Source organism: Lathamus discolor, chromosome 1 (assembly GCF_037157495.1).
Source record: "Lathamus discolor isolate bLatDis1 chromosome 1, bLatDis1.hap1, whole genome shotgun sequence".
Classification (NCBI taxonomy): Eukaryota; Metazoa; Chordata; class Aves; order Psittaciformes; family Psittacidae; genus Lathamus; species Lathamus discolor.
Genome location: NC_088884.1, coordinates 115,370,577 through 115,384,088, shown reverse-complemented (window position 1 = coordinate 115,384,088; position 13,512 = coordinate 115,370,577). Strand labels below are relative to the sequence as shown.

At 40.0% G+C, this 13,512-nt stretch overlaps 1 protein-coding gene across 5 annotated transcripts in view; it reads left to right on the top strand.

Annotated features, from left to right (window-relative positions):
- The window catches only part of LOC136020573 (melanopsin-like), a 39,152-nt gene that overhangs the window by 15,959 nt on the left and 9,681 nt on the right, over nucleotides 1-13,512 (top strand). For all 5 annotated transcript variants that reach the window (XM_065691807.1, XM_065691769.1, XM_065691790.1 and 2 more), the window contains exons 3-8: nucleotides 623-756; nucleotides 2,218-2,421; nucleotides 2,822-2,993; nucleotides 4,692-4,847; nucleotides 5,994-6,101; nucleotides 11,989-12,163. In XM_065691807.1, the coding sequence (XP_065547879.1) occupies nucleotides 623-756; nucleotides 2,218-2,421; nucleotides 2,822-2,993; nucleotides 4,692-4,847; nucleotides 5,994-6,101; nucleotides 11,989-12,163 (949 nt within the window). The remainder of the gene's footprint in view (nucleotides 1-622; nucleotides 757-2,217; nucleotides 2,422-2,821; nucleotides 2,994-4,691; nucleotides 4,848-5,993; nucleotides 6,102-11,988; nucleotides 12,164-13,512) is intronic.

The window sequence follows — 13,512 nt, the reverse complement described above, 5'->3', positions numbered from 1 at the left end:
GGGGAAAAAACCCTGGAAGTGATGTTTGTTTTCTTTGGATAAATTTTGCTTGCAGACTGGCTGCTGCTTTCACACTCTTTGTTCTGGAATTCAATGCTGCCTGCCCATCTGCAGCTGAGAGCTTTTGTTCTCCCTTACAAGATGTATATGAGAAGTATTTATTTCAAATTTCTGTGCACGCTTTGCTTGTGCCATAGCACTTTGCAAAGGGTCATTTGATCAGTGGTAACGTGGTGATTCTTCAGGTCAGCACCTTTTAAAAAGTCGCCTAAAGGAGGTTCTTTGGCTCTGTAACTGCTTCAGATCTTGGTCTTGTGTAGTGCCAGACACTCGCAGTATTACTGCACTTATAGGGAAGCGCTCTTGTCCTGAACAAATTAATATTTTTCAGGATAGCTAGAATTCTCCTCATTTTGAGGTGGAAACAGCCTATTTTATCCCACCTGCTTTTGTCAGTTGTCATTTTGAAATAGCTACATCTGTGGCTGCAGTAATTGCTTAATTATTAGCAATTGACTGTAAGTAACCGCTGGATAGTATTTGTTCATGCTAGTAAGCCAAGTTATAAAGTTAACTGTTCACTTTGTCTATTTAAAATCATGTTATTTCTCATGTCTTTAAGCAACAAGAAGCTGAGGACACCCCAAAACTACTTTATAATGAATTTGGCTGTGAGCGACTTCCTGATGTCAGCTTCTCAGGCACCCATGTGCTTTGTCAACAGCTTGCATAGAGAATGGATACTTGGAGATATAGGTACTTTTCAACACTAATTTGTTTCTCACCAGCTCTATACTGGCTGCAGCCTATTTTAGCCTTAACCTCGGCTTGTGCTGCTTGAGCAGCACAAGACTCTTCAGTGACATCAGTCAGCATGATAGCACGTGTTTTATGTTATATATGTCATTCTTTGATCTTACTTATTTTGGAAAGAAAGGAATCAAGATCAGCACGTAATCTTCTTACCCTTTAGCTCGTAAGGGCAGATGCAATGACTATAGATGGATAGAAAAGCTGTATTAAGTTGTAATTATTTTTTGCTGTATTAGTTTAAGAGGGAGTTATTTTTACTTAGAAATATATGCTGATATCCATTAGCATGCTTCTAGGAATCTCGCATTTAATTAAGAGATTTAAATAACAAGAGTCAGTTGAGGACTCTGCAAATTTAAGCTCCTTTCTTTCCAACTATAAAAAACCAAAAGTGATGCATGCTCAAACTATATTTGAAATGTGAGTATAGCAGGTTCCTCAGAAGGCTTAATGCTCTGTTTGGTGCTGCTGGTCACATCATTGGGTGAAAATCTGCACCAAATAGTGGTCGTATATTGGTGGAGCAAGCCCAGAGACCATGTATTATTTAGTGGCACAGAAGGGACTCTTCTTCAGTTTGAGGAATGTTTTTAGTTCTGTTTATACTCTTAGATAAGATCAGTGTAAATTATCATGCTGCCACAAAGTGAAGCAATTATTTGGGTTGAGTGTCATTCGGTCCTTTATTACAGGTTACTTATAAAACCTTTAGAAGAAGTCTCCTTTAAGGTTGAATCTGGTGTTTTGACTGCCTCCTATTACCAGTGGGCTGTTGTCTATATCCACATGGGTTGACACAAGATCTCAAAAAATGAATGATCGTTTGACACAGGTTTCTGAATCAAATTAGGGACAGTTTAACTCTACAAGATTTCATCTGCTGGTGCAATACCTGAATGCAAAAAAAGAGAAAAACCCCTGCTTTATTTAAAAACTCTCAGGTTTTTTAAAAGGGCTCCAGCTGGTCTTTTAACCAGCAAATTTAAACCACTTCTACATTTTTAAGCCATATAAACCAAAGCCATTGTTTTAAACACTCATCTGTCATTAGCGGACAGATGTCTGCTGCCTGTTAAGATCAATATACTGGGCAATAATCCAGGAAAATGTAACATTAATTAGATTTGATTTTATTTGAGGCAGTTTTCCATTAACAAAAGGTTCCCAGTTGCAGCCCACAGGGGAAAGTAGGACTTGTCAAATACATATATTTGTATTTTATTAATATTTGTGGGTTTTCTAATGAGCTTTTAATAACCATGAAATTGTGAGACTAAGAAAATCCTACTAATGTGAGAGAACTACTGAGCCAGGAAAAAGATGGGAGGTTTTTCATGTCAGACTCTGAGAGCAAACATGCATCTGTTTTAAGAAAATCACTGACATTGCCATTTTCTACTTCAGGCTGTGACTTGTACGCTTTCTGTGGGGCACTCTTCGGAATAACCTCAATGATGACTTTATTAGCTATTTCTGTTGACCGCTACCTTGTGATCACTAAGCCCCTGCAATCCATACAGTGGAGCTCAAAGAAACGCACCATGCAGATCATCGCTGTTGTGTGGCTGTACTCGCTGGCATGGAGCGTGGCTCCGCTCCTCGGGTGGAGTATGTTGTCCGCTCTCTCTCTCTTCTAGTATTCCCTATGTGGCCTCTTTTAGCCTTGCTTGGGGTACAAAACAATGAGATTTTTAATAGGTTCTTGGGAGGATGCCTAGCCACTGCTTCATGGTTTGTTGTAGCAAATATCTGTATATGTTGCAGAGCAGGTTGTATCCGAGCAGAACAAACTGCAGATGGAGTATTAGGTGTATATGAGAGTCTGGCAGTCAGGAGCTACTCTCCACACATGCACTCACATTCTCATGTCACATGTATAATATGGCCAGCCTAGCTCTTGCAGAATATGTATATAGTACACGGTTTATTTTAAGTGCTCAGTTGTTGGATCAGCAACTGCGCAAGCTTTGGGTGTATGTGTGAATAATGTATTCCATGTATTTCATAGGTTCCTATGTGCCTGAGGGGTTGATGATATCCTGTACATGGGACTATGTAACCTACTCCCCTGCAAACAGAAGTTACACCATGATTTTATGTTGCTGCGTGTTTTTTGTTCCCCTGATAATAATATTCCATTGTTATTTATCTATGTTCCTGGCCATAAGACGTACTGGCAGGTAAGCAATATAGCTGAAATAAGTAAATTCCCCTTTTCTTGTGTTAGAAGACTTCCTCGATTTCTTTAGCTGCAGAAAAACCTGAATCAAAAATTAATCCTAGCTGAAACTGGAAATTAAGTGACAGATCATTAACAACTGTGACTAGAGAAATATTTTTATTAATGTAAAAGCTGGAATGGGTGTGTGTATTTTGGCGTAGGGGAAGAAGTCTTTGGTGTTTCTAATCTTATCACAATGTGCGGTAGTTAATAATACATCAGATGATTTGATAGTTTGGATTATTTGTATCTCAGATTTGCAATAGAAGGAACATGGTCCTTGTGCATTCCAACAGAGTTTTCAGCGTGTAGCAATGGGGGCATCATCTGCCTTTGAGCTGCTCTGTAAACATAACATTCCTTATACTTTTTGTCAGTTTTATTTAAGGCAGGCATCCCAGAAAACCTTGTGATTCACTCAAGCCTCACAACTGTACACACAATATCTGACTGTGCTTTTTCGGACACTTTCTTTTTTCTTTCCCGAATTCTTGGTCTAGATTTGAAATAAAAAAAATCATCAGTTTTAGATCTGTAAAGTAACTTCATTCTGTTAGTTATTTCCCTCCTAATAAACACATGACTTATCTCTGGTCTGATCCAATACCAGATGGGACTGTGAGTCCTTCCCACTGCTTTCAGTGTCACCAGCACTGATGGCTTTCCTCTGTGCCTAGGCACTTGGTGAAGTTGCTTGGCTTCACAAGGCTAAATTCCATTTTAACAAACATGTTTAGCTGTATGCCTAAATTGAACTTCTTACTGAACTTTATATTTTGTCCTTAGTCTTGGCTTTTAAGAATAAATCTTAAAAACAATGGCGTCTTGTACACCTATGAAGCACAATGGCTACAAGATTTTTCTGTGCCTTTTGCTCACTAATACAGTACACTCACTTTACAAGTATGTTCACAGTGCACCAGGAAACAGTTTGTTACCCTGGTGGCTAGTAATCACTGACATATGTCTTCATTTAAAAACACTGATATATAAAAATTGTTATTTCTGTGCTAAACCATATGAAACAGTCTTTCTAATAAAGTGGGGGGGCTGTTTGTCAGATATGAGAAGATAATTTGATAGGGCCTTTCTGTGGCAAAACCAGTAGGACTACCTGTTGTACCCCCCTCTGAAAATACTCTTCTTCAGTGAATGAATCTGCAGGGAATGTCTCCTAAGTGTTTGGGGCCAGGTTCCTCAGACTAGTCAGGCTATTCCAGCACATATTACCTCATGAGCTGAACTTCTGCAAGCTGTTACTCCTTGAAAAGCAAAAGCCGTAAGATTTGATTTTTGCATCCAGCTGTGACTTTGCTTGCTTCACTTCTGAGAGCAATGAAGGGAAAGGGTTGCCAGTTTCTTTACCCTCCCAAACTGAAACCCTCCTTGTGATAGGATAAGGACACGGCAGTGCTGTCCTGGAGTCCCAGGGGTTCTTCTGGCTCAGTTCCACAGACAAACAAAGCTCAGACAGAATGCCTGGGACCATTTCACTACATGAACTACCAGGGTTTTTAAATATCAGAGGACAAAATAAGAGAGAAGAGGGAAAGATGAAATCTGCTTCACTTTGCATATTGCTGAGAACATATTAGAGATGTTGCACCTCACTTTTTTACCCTCCTGCTGATGTGTTTGTATTCTTTTTCCCTCACAGAGATGTTCAAAAGCTGGGGTCCTGCAGCCGGAAATCCTACCTCTCTCAATCCATGAAGAATGAATGGAAACTGGCAAAAATTGCTTTTGTGGTCATCATTGTGTTTGTCTTGTCCTGGTCTCCATATGCTTGTGTCACCTTGATTGCCTGGGCAGGGTAAGTAGAAACACTATCCAAAGAGCATGGGTTATTCTGAAATATAAATATGATTACTACTGTACCCACAAGAAGCAGATCTCCCTTTGAAAGGCTTTTAAATAGTTATTACATTAGAGTTGATATTGCATTCTTCACTATATTTTTGTGGATAAAGCTAGAAAAGGGATTATTTTTCTTTGTATTTTGAAACTATTATGACTTTCTATCTACATTTTGGTGTATGTTGTTTCCTCTCCCCCGTGATACTTTACATGAATTGGAGGAGTTATCTCTCTTCTCTTCTAATACCTGTTCTCTCAAGAAGCTTCCTCCATACACTGCTGGCTCTGACAAAGGGCAGAAGATAAGTTATATTACCTCATACTCACCCTGAGCTCTCAACTTCCTCCAGCTGCTCACTGCTCCAAAGGGATGTTCTTTCTTGTCAGTGCACATTCTTGATTACAAAGTCAGGTTGGATGGGGCTTTGAGCAACCTTGTCTAGTGAAAGATGTCCCTGCCCATGACAGAGAGGTTGGAACTGGATGATCTTTAAAGGTCCCTTCTAACCCAAACTATTTTGTGATTCTGTATTAGTTGTAATTATCCAGTGCTGACACTGATCAGACATGACTGACTGTGGGTTAAGAAGAAAATATTGGTTTCAAATCACTTCTAGTCCTCTCTTCCTTCTGCAGTGTTTGCAGCTAAGTCATTGACAACTATTTCTGTGCAGCACAGATGTTGTTGCTGAAAGATTTTTACGTTTGATCCCATTTTCTTTTTTTATCGCCATTCACTTTTCCCAGATGGCCACAACGGGCTTGATTTAGCATATTGTTCTTTCTTTTCTTTTTTTCTTTTTTTTTTTTTTTCATTTTTCTTTTTTTTTTCTCTGGTATAGAAACAGGGGAGGTCATTCTGTGTATTCCTGGTTACCCTCAAATAAATTACTAATTACTTGCAATTTTCCATCTTCTCCAAATAAATGAAATCAAGTACGTGCTGTCAAATGCAAACCTTTCATCTGAGCAAGGAATACATGTGAATGAATTAACATTTCGTACACAGCACAAAAATGGTCAAAAAGAGTAATAAATATGTTTTAATAATTTGGTATCAATCCATGGCATAGCTGTGTGTAATGTTTTTGCTTTGTTTTAGTCGAGCCAACACCCTAACACCATATTCCAAATCTGTGCCAGCAGTTATTGCCAAAGCTTCTGCAATCTACAACCCCATCATATATGCAATAATTCACCCAAGATACAGGTACAGTAAACATATAATTATGACTATAACTGTACATACAATTGTGGTTTTTACAATGAATGAACTACACTCATTCCTGCACCCTTATCCCATGCAGCGTGTGCTCCTGCCCTGATCACCCCATGATGGGATCCAGATGATTAGAGCCTTCACTGCATCCATCTGGTACAGGGCAAGCTGTATAGCACATGGAGCTCCAAATGTGGCTTCAGGGGTGGCCAACAGGGGATAACAGTCCCTGTCTTCACTTTTCTTCCCCCTCACAGCCCTGCTTTGTCCTGTGGAGCTGCACAACACTGTGACTGATATAAGAAGGAGTTGATACTCAGGGTCATCTTTTGCCATATCAGGGGCAGCCGCAATAGGTTTCTCCATATAATAGGTCCCAACCAGCAGGGTTCAAAATCCCATCATCACAAATTTAAGAAACTGTATATGTATATGTTCAAGGTTTGGTTTTCTGAAGCACTTAAGTTATTCTCTTTACACCAACTTCAGTACGAATGTGAATAAGTTGTTGGTCTTTGGGAGACGTTCTGTAAGAAGCAAACAGCGTTTTCATAGCAGTTCTGTGCAAAGTGAGAGCTGTAGGAAGCTGGTAATCCAGGTAGAGCTCCATGCAAATCAGCAAGTTTTCCAAATATACTGAAAATACTGCCTTTTCATTATCAGGCTCGCTAACTTTGGTCAAATATTTGCCTTTGAAAAACAAAGCAAACATTTCTGGAATACTCTGTGGACAGAAGCGTTTTGTGAAGGCTGGTTTCATATTTGTTTAATTTAGTTGTTTCAGGGAAAAGAATCTCAGTTCTTGGCTTTTTCAAAAATTAGCTTTGACTTGAAAAAGAAGTTTTGCACTACACTAATGGGGTTCAATGCGCAAAATGTTGATCACTTCTCTGAAACGCCTGAATGGATTTTGCAGGCATAAAATATTTCTGACCCTATGCCTACATAAACAAATTATAGTATAATTCTACTTATTATTACAGATATCAATTACTGTGTATTTTAAAACAGAACACTGCCAACCCAGCACAGTTTCACTAACAAATACTTAAACACTATTCAGTCTCAGTAAGGTGCATGGGTAGCCAACTTTTCTTGACTTTTTAGTTCCTTCTCAAGCCTCTGACAGTCAGTGAATGAGTTTCTGAGCTGAAAGCTATAAATTCTGTATTTTTATCCAGGCCCTTTCTGACTGCAGCAAGGTAAGGAACAGAGAGTATGAAGATGTTCCCACAGAGTAGATGATTAGAAAGGTAATGATGCATTGTAAAAAGATTTCCATACTGTCTCTCTGATTGGAAATCTACAGGAATAGGTGAATAGAATGATAATTTAATATACCATAACAGACGCTTCTCTAAAGAATCAGAAACCTTTCCCTTTGCAGAAGAAGGTCCATTATAATCTCCTTTAATAACTTCTCTAGAGCATCCCAGTTGGTCTCCAGAGACCAGATCAGCCTTCCCTGACATTTGAGGAAAGCATGAGAAGGAGCCACCTTGCATTTCAGAAAGGTCACCTGCTCTTTGTGCAAGTTAGGACCTGCAGGCATGCAGAGCATGGACACATCTGAAATGATTATGTTCTCAGTCATGTGGTCCTAGAAGGTGTCACAGAGGACTTAACAAAGTATTTTTGCAAGGGAATAAGCTGGTGTGGTGTTCTTCTGAATGGTTTCAAACAAGGACAAACTTACCTTGCTCTTCCCAGACACTAAACAAGCTAAAACTTCTTTTTTGTATTCAATGTTTTATTTAGACATGTCCTGCCAGCTTCAGCTGAGAAACATATTCAGGTCCTGGCAAAGTCAGTCACTTCTGTCAAAACTTCTGAAATACTTGGTTTCCAAAAATCTGGTGAAATTAGGGGGTGTTAGAGGGTTGTTTCTGAGGGTTTTATTTGTTTGGTTAATGGAAGGAAAGAGATACAACTCCATTGTGTTCTCAGTCTTATCTCCAGCATTAGGTGGGCAGCTAAATGATTTTTTCTTTCCTACCTTTATAACCCACAGCAATGCACTCTGAAGAAGCTATACCTCACATACAAGATATAGCTCAGAGCTCGGACCTTCCAGAGCTGTACATAATGTGTTTTTGAAACACTGGCAGTGAAAAATACTATACAAGCATTTTGCTTTTTATGTAATAAGAAACTGCTATTCAGCATATCTCTAGAATTTTCTGCAAGTCTTTCAAAGTGTATCTTCCACAAAGGGATGCTGCATTGAGCGTGGATGAAAAATGGCTATGCCACCGTGGTAAATGTGATAAACGTGCAAACGCCACTAGATGGCAGGGTTAGTCGTCGGTATGAGGTTTGTTTCACCCAGGAAGTGGAAAAGCTGCTAAGTTATACAGCCTGAGAACTAGGATTTGGGGGCTGGAAACTGGGTTTATTGTTTTGAATGTCTAACAAATGACAGTGAAGTTGTAAGAACAGCTAAAGGTTCTCAGATGGCTGGTGGAAATACACCCAGAAATGGTGAAAACATATATAATGTCTGAAAATGCCTGTTATCGTAACTAACATCTTTTTACATCCTCCAAGAGCCTGAGCTTATCTTACTTTCTGAAGGATCCAGGGAATTTTAATTTAGAACAGGAGAAGGACTAGTCTCTGATGGGTTGCAGAAGTTGAATGAGAAGTTTTGCATTGCTGGCTGACCCATTGCTAACCTGGTATTATTTTTTGTGATCCAAAGCTACTCTGTTGAATGATTCCTTATATTATTTCTGCAAGGTCAAGTGAGTGTTTTCAAAGCAGATACCATAGAGCGAACTACTTCAATTAGTCTTTTTCCTACCACCAGCATTGGCTTTTCCAAGTAAAGTTAAAAAAGGCTGGAGTTCACAGGATTTCAGACACTCTCTTAAAAAGTGGGTTTTTTTTACTTTTTCCCTGCCTCCTAATTTGTATTTCCAAACATATCAACAAGATAAGTGTTTATGGAGTTATTGTGAAGGCTTTTCATAGACCTGGGAGTTTTCCAGTCAGGAAAAGCAGTAATGTTGGGTCCCTTGTGATCAATTAAACATGCAGTTTTAAAACTGAAAAAGCAGCTACGGTACACCAGCAACTCAGCTGGTGACAATATGTTGGCAGGACCAATTTTGCTTGAACAGTAAATAATGAATATGTATGTAGAGATCAGTGTTTCTGGGTAATTCCCAAATCTTCTAATAATTCATGTTAGGAGTTGAAAGTAATTTATTCGATGATGGATAAATGGGCCAGTCTGTTCAGGCCGAAGACTTCAGGGTTTGGGCAAGGGATGAATTACCATTTTGCATTGGTAATACTGAAACAAATTAAATCTATGTTATTTTCCAGATCTTTCTAGAAGGAGGCATCTAGAAATCAGGACCTAAAGAATTCAGATATGGCCCAAACCAAAAACGTACAGCTACAACAGCATGGGGCTTTTTTTGCACAGAGAATTGCAGTCACTGCATCTTAACACCCCAACAAATCAGAGAGGTCTTTTTGTGTGGTTTCCTTACCTTAAGCAATGAGAAATAAAAGTAAATTACAATGGATGTAACAGAAAATGTAACAATGACCTTTGTGCTAGCACTTGGCTTTTAAGAACTGGTCTAGAGGTTAATTGTTGTATACCCCTGCCAACCCCTTCCCCACCAGGATAAAGAAGAAAAATACTTCTCTTCCTGATAACTGTCACTAGAAATAACAAATATGAATAAGTGAGGAAATGTGTACAGATTTTTAATTCAGGAAATGCTGTTTTGTGTGGGAATAGAGTTTTTACTCCTTGAGCAATCTCTATGGGAGAGAATGTCACTTGGCTGTGTTAGTCATTGCAGAAACTTCCTTTGCTTTTGGAAGTTTTAGGTTTTGTAGTCATTTGTTTGTAGCAAGCAGTGAAATTCTGTACCTTTGTGTTTCCAATTTGCTCCCAAGGGAAGCACAATTATACAAAAAAATTACTTGTTCAAAACTGCTCCATCATAAATAGCTGAATAATCATAAATCTTATTTTTATTTGTATTATTTTATCAAAAATGTGTTTGCAATTACTACATATTTCAGTTTTGCTTACTTTTATTTCAAAGGATTATAATGATACCATTAAATAAGCACCTCAGTTTATACCTACTTTGTACTTCATACATACAGTATTAAAACACCTTTCAAAACCTGTTATTTCATTCCAGCCCACAAAATGTCCCCCAACAGTCCTCCCAAATATTAGTAAAATTGGGACTCTGGTCCCTCAAGACATCAATAATGTTGTTATGTTGTCCTTGAAAATTCACCATTAGATATACATTTCATGAACCTTCAGTGTGCCGAGGTCTCTGCATGAAATCCTTCTTAATAAACAGGATAGCATGTTTTACACAAACTTGAAGTTCTTGAATACTTTACAGCCCTGGATAGGCTGTGGCAGACATTAGAAGTTACAGCTATGTCTGAGGGAAGTGGTTGAGCTTCTTAGCTGGGGATAAAAGCTGTCAGCTGCTTTTTCAGCACCAGCCTGAGGTCTTCAACATGAAAATGAGCTTATCGGGTCCTGGCATTTTCTCATGTCCTGCAAACCCCTGCTGATTCTCAAAACTTATTTTCTGCACAACACTAGCTCCCTTTTCTGTCCAGCACCATGAGGGCAGGCTCCTGCACCTCCAAGCAGCTGGCAGGCATCTCAGCAGAATCAGGAACAATGGTGTGACAGGAAGCTTTCTTCAGTCCTCATCTCCACTGTAGGCACAGAGTTGCAGTTCAGTTGCCTTTGAAGTTATAAGTAAGGACACAGAGGAGTCTGGTATACTGAGAATCATGAGGATGGCAAGTATTGGGGTTTGTGGGGTTTGGTGGTGGTGGTGGGTTTGTTTTTGATTGACAAACTTGTGACCCCATAATCAGGTCTCTGAGACCTGAATGTGTGGGATCTTTTCTGAGAACAGAAATGATGACTTAAAATGTACTAATTATTCAACAAACCTGGCAACTATAGAAGCAAAGATTCTACAATATACATCCACTTGACTTGCATCTCAGTGTGAAGTCAGTATTCAAACATCCTCCACTGATCCTTAAGTCCTGTGCATCAGTTGTTTTCCATACACCTTGTTGCTGACTTGCTTCTTGGCTCATTCATTTAGCTTTGTGCCATTATTAACTTAATCTGTTGGGCTGAAATAATGGACTGGGGGGCACTGAGGAGGTGTTATACCAAATGCAGCCCTCTGGCTAGCATCACCCTGCATCACAGTCCTTGGCGGCAGCAAGGAGCAAGGCCAGCTGGCATTGCACAGGGGAGGCTCTTGGGCTCTTCTGCTCCATATGGGGCTAGGGATGGGGTCAGGAGAAACAGAAATATCGTAACTGAGATTATTATTTAATGAATAGGAAGGTTTAAAATTCTTTGGGGCCTAGATCATTCTTCTCCCCTGTGCTTGTATGGAGTGTTAATTCCAAATAGGACTTGCCATGATACAAATAAATAACAATATCTGATTCTTCTGGCCAGTTCCCCCTTTGTTTTTTTCCCTTGTCCTGTGCCTTTGCACAGTGAAGAACTTCATACCAGCTAACCTGAAAGTTTTCTGGGCTAACCTTGTAATTAAATCAGAAGCAATCATATTCTTCAATATATTTTCAATTCTTATTACTTATCCATGCAGCTCTTCCATACGTGTTTTGACTTGAGGCCCAGAAGGCACCTGCTATTTTCCTTTCAGCCTGTTAAGTAGTTTCCACTAGATATACCACACTTTTTCCATGTAGTCTTTAAGACCTCCTCAGTCAAAACAGGAGCGGTGCTGAGGTTATGGAAAGAGACGGTACTTTCACCATGTGATTTTCAAAGCCATCTCATCAATGTGCCATCTGTTTTGTTTCTTGTCTCATTTTCCTTCAGAAAAACCATCCACAATGCTGTTCCCTGCTTGAGGTTCCTAATACGAATATCGAAGAATGACCTCCTGAGAGGCTCCATAAATGAATCATCATTCAGGACCTCTCTCTCCAGCCATCAGTCTCTTGCTGGCAGGACCAAGAGCACTTGTGTTTCATCAGTTTCCACTGGAGAAGCTGTAAGTCTTTTCTTGTTTCCATGAAGGAAAGTGAGTATAATGTTTCTCTGACTCCCAAAATAAGTGACTCTACAAATACATATTCAGAATTAGAGAATGGAAAAGGGGGGAGAGAGAGGCAGCACATCTGCGTGGTTCAGATGCTTACTGGGAGCATGGATGTCCCAGTTAAGCCTTTAATATGAATTTAAAAGAGCCATTATCAGGCATGTCCTATGTAACCAACCACTTCCTATAATTCATTATCCGAGGAGGCTGGAGGAGGGGAAAACAGTCTCCCTTCCGAAGTTTTCAAACCTATCCAAAAGATGTGTTACTAGTTTAAAGGAAGTCCATTTCCTGCAGGACAGAAAATCTTTTGATTTGTTTCCCTGGATTTTAACCATGAGGAGTAGAAGATTCCTGCACCTAGGGCACGGTGGGGTGTTTTGTAAGGCCGGTGATTCAGGCAGTTAGAAATAAAAGGAGTGTCTTCATAGCCCCTCTTGGTATAACTTCCTCTGCCCCTATAAGCAACAAGAAACCAGCCTTGCCCTCAGAGGTGCCGGGAAGGTGGCTCTGGGGAGAGGTATCTGCCATGGCTGGGGCTGGTCCTCAACAGGGATCAGCACTGCTCCACACTCAGCTTGGGTGTGAGAAACCTTCCAGAGCAATGGCTGCAGTCAGTAACCTTTCACAAAGGTATAAATCACTGCGACAGACTGAGTGTCAAACTCTTGGCTCCCCACCTTGAGCCAGGTGGCAGCTGTCTGAGTGAGGACAGGGCTCTGTTATTTGCATGCTTTCAGGGTGCTGCTTCTGAGAGTCAAGCCATGGAGCTGCATTTCAGTAAAACTGTAATGACTGAGTATTTGCAGGAAGACTGAGGTCCTTAATGTAGAAATGGACCACCAGGAAAGCACACCAGTCTCAGACAAGATAATTTAGCATTGAATTTTCTGCTGGAGAATGGAAGTTCTTTTCAGGTAGCAGCACTGGGGAGATTTCTGAACTTGTTCATGCCAGACAGACTGTAAGGCAAATGCACCTGGGCAAAAAATGCAGTGTTTACTGGGAAACAAAGCAGTCCCAGCCAATGCGAGCACTATGCCCAGGGTGCTGACATGAAATTCAGGCCTCCTAGCTGAGAAATCCAAAAACAGAATGAAAAACACACTCAAACCCAACAACAAATGAAATAAACACTTTAAGTGCCTGAGGGGAAGGCTCACTGCCTGAGCCCTAATGAATCAAAATCTATCCCATTGTGAAAGACAGTTTACTTCGCAGTCCCTGCTGCTGCTTCTGCTCTTGCACATTTACCAGGCAGCCATATCAGGTAGACTTTCAGTTAAAGTAACTAACTCTGC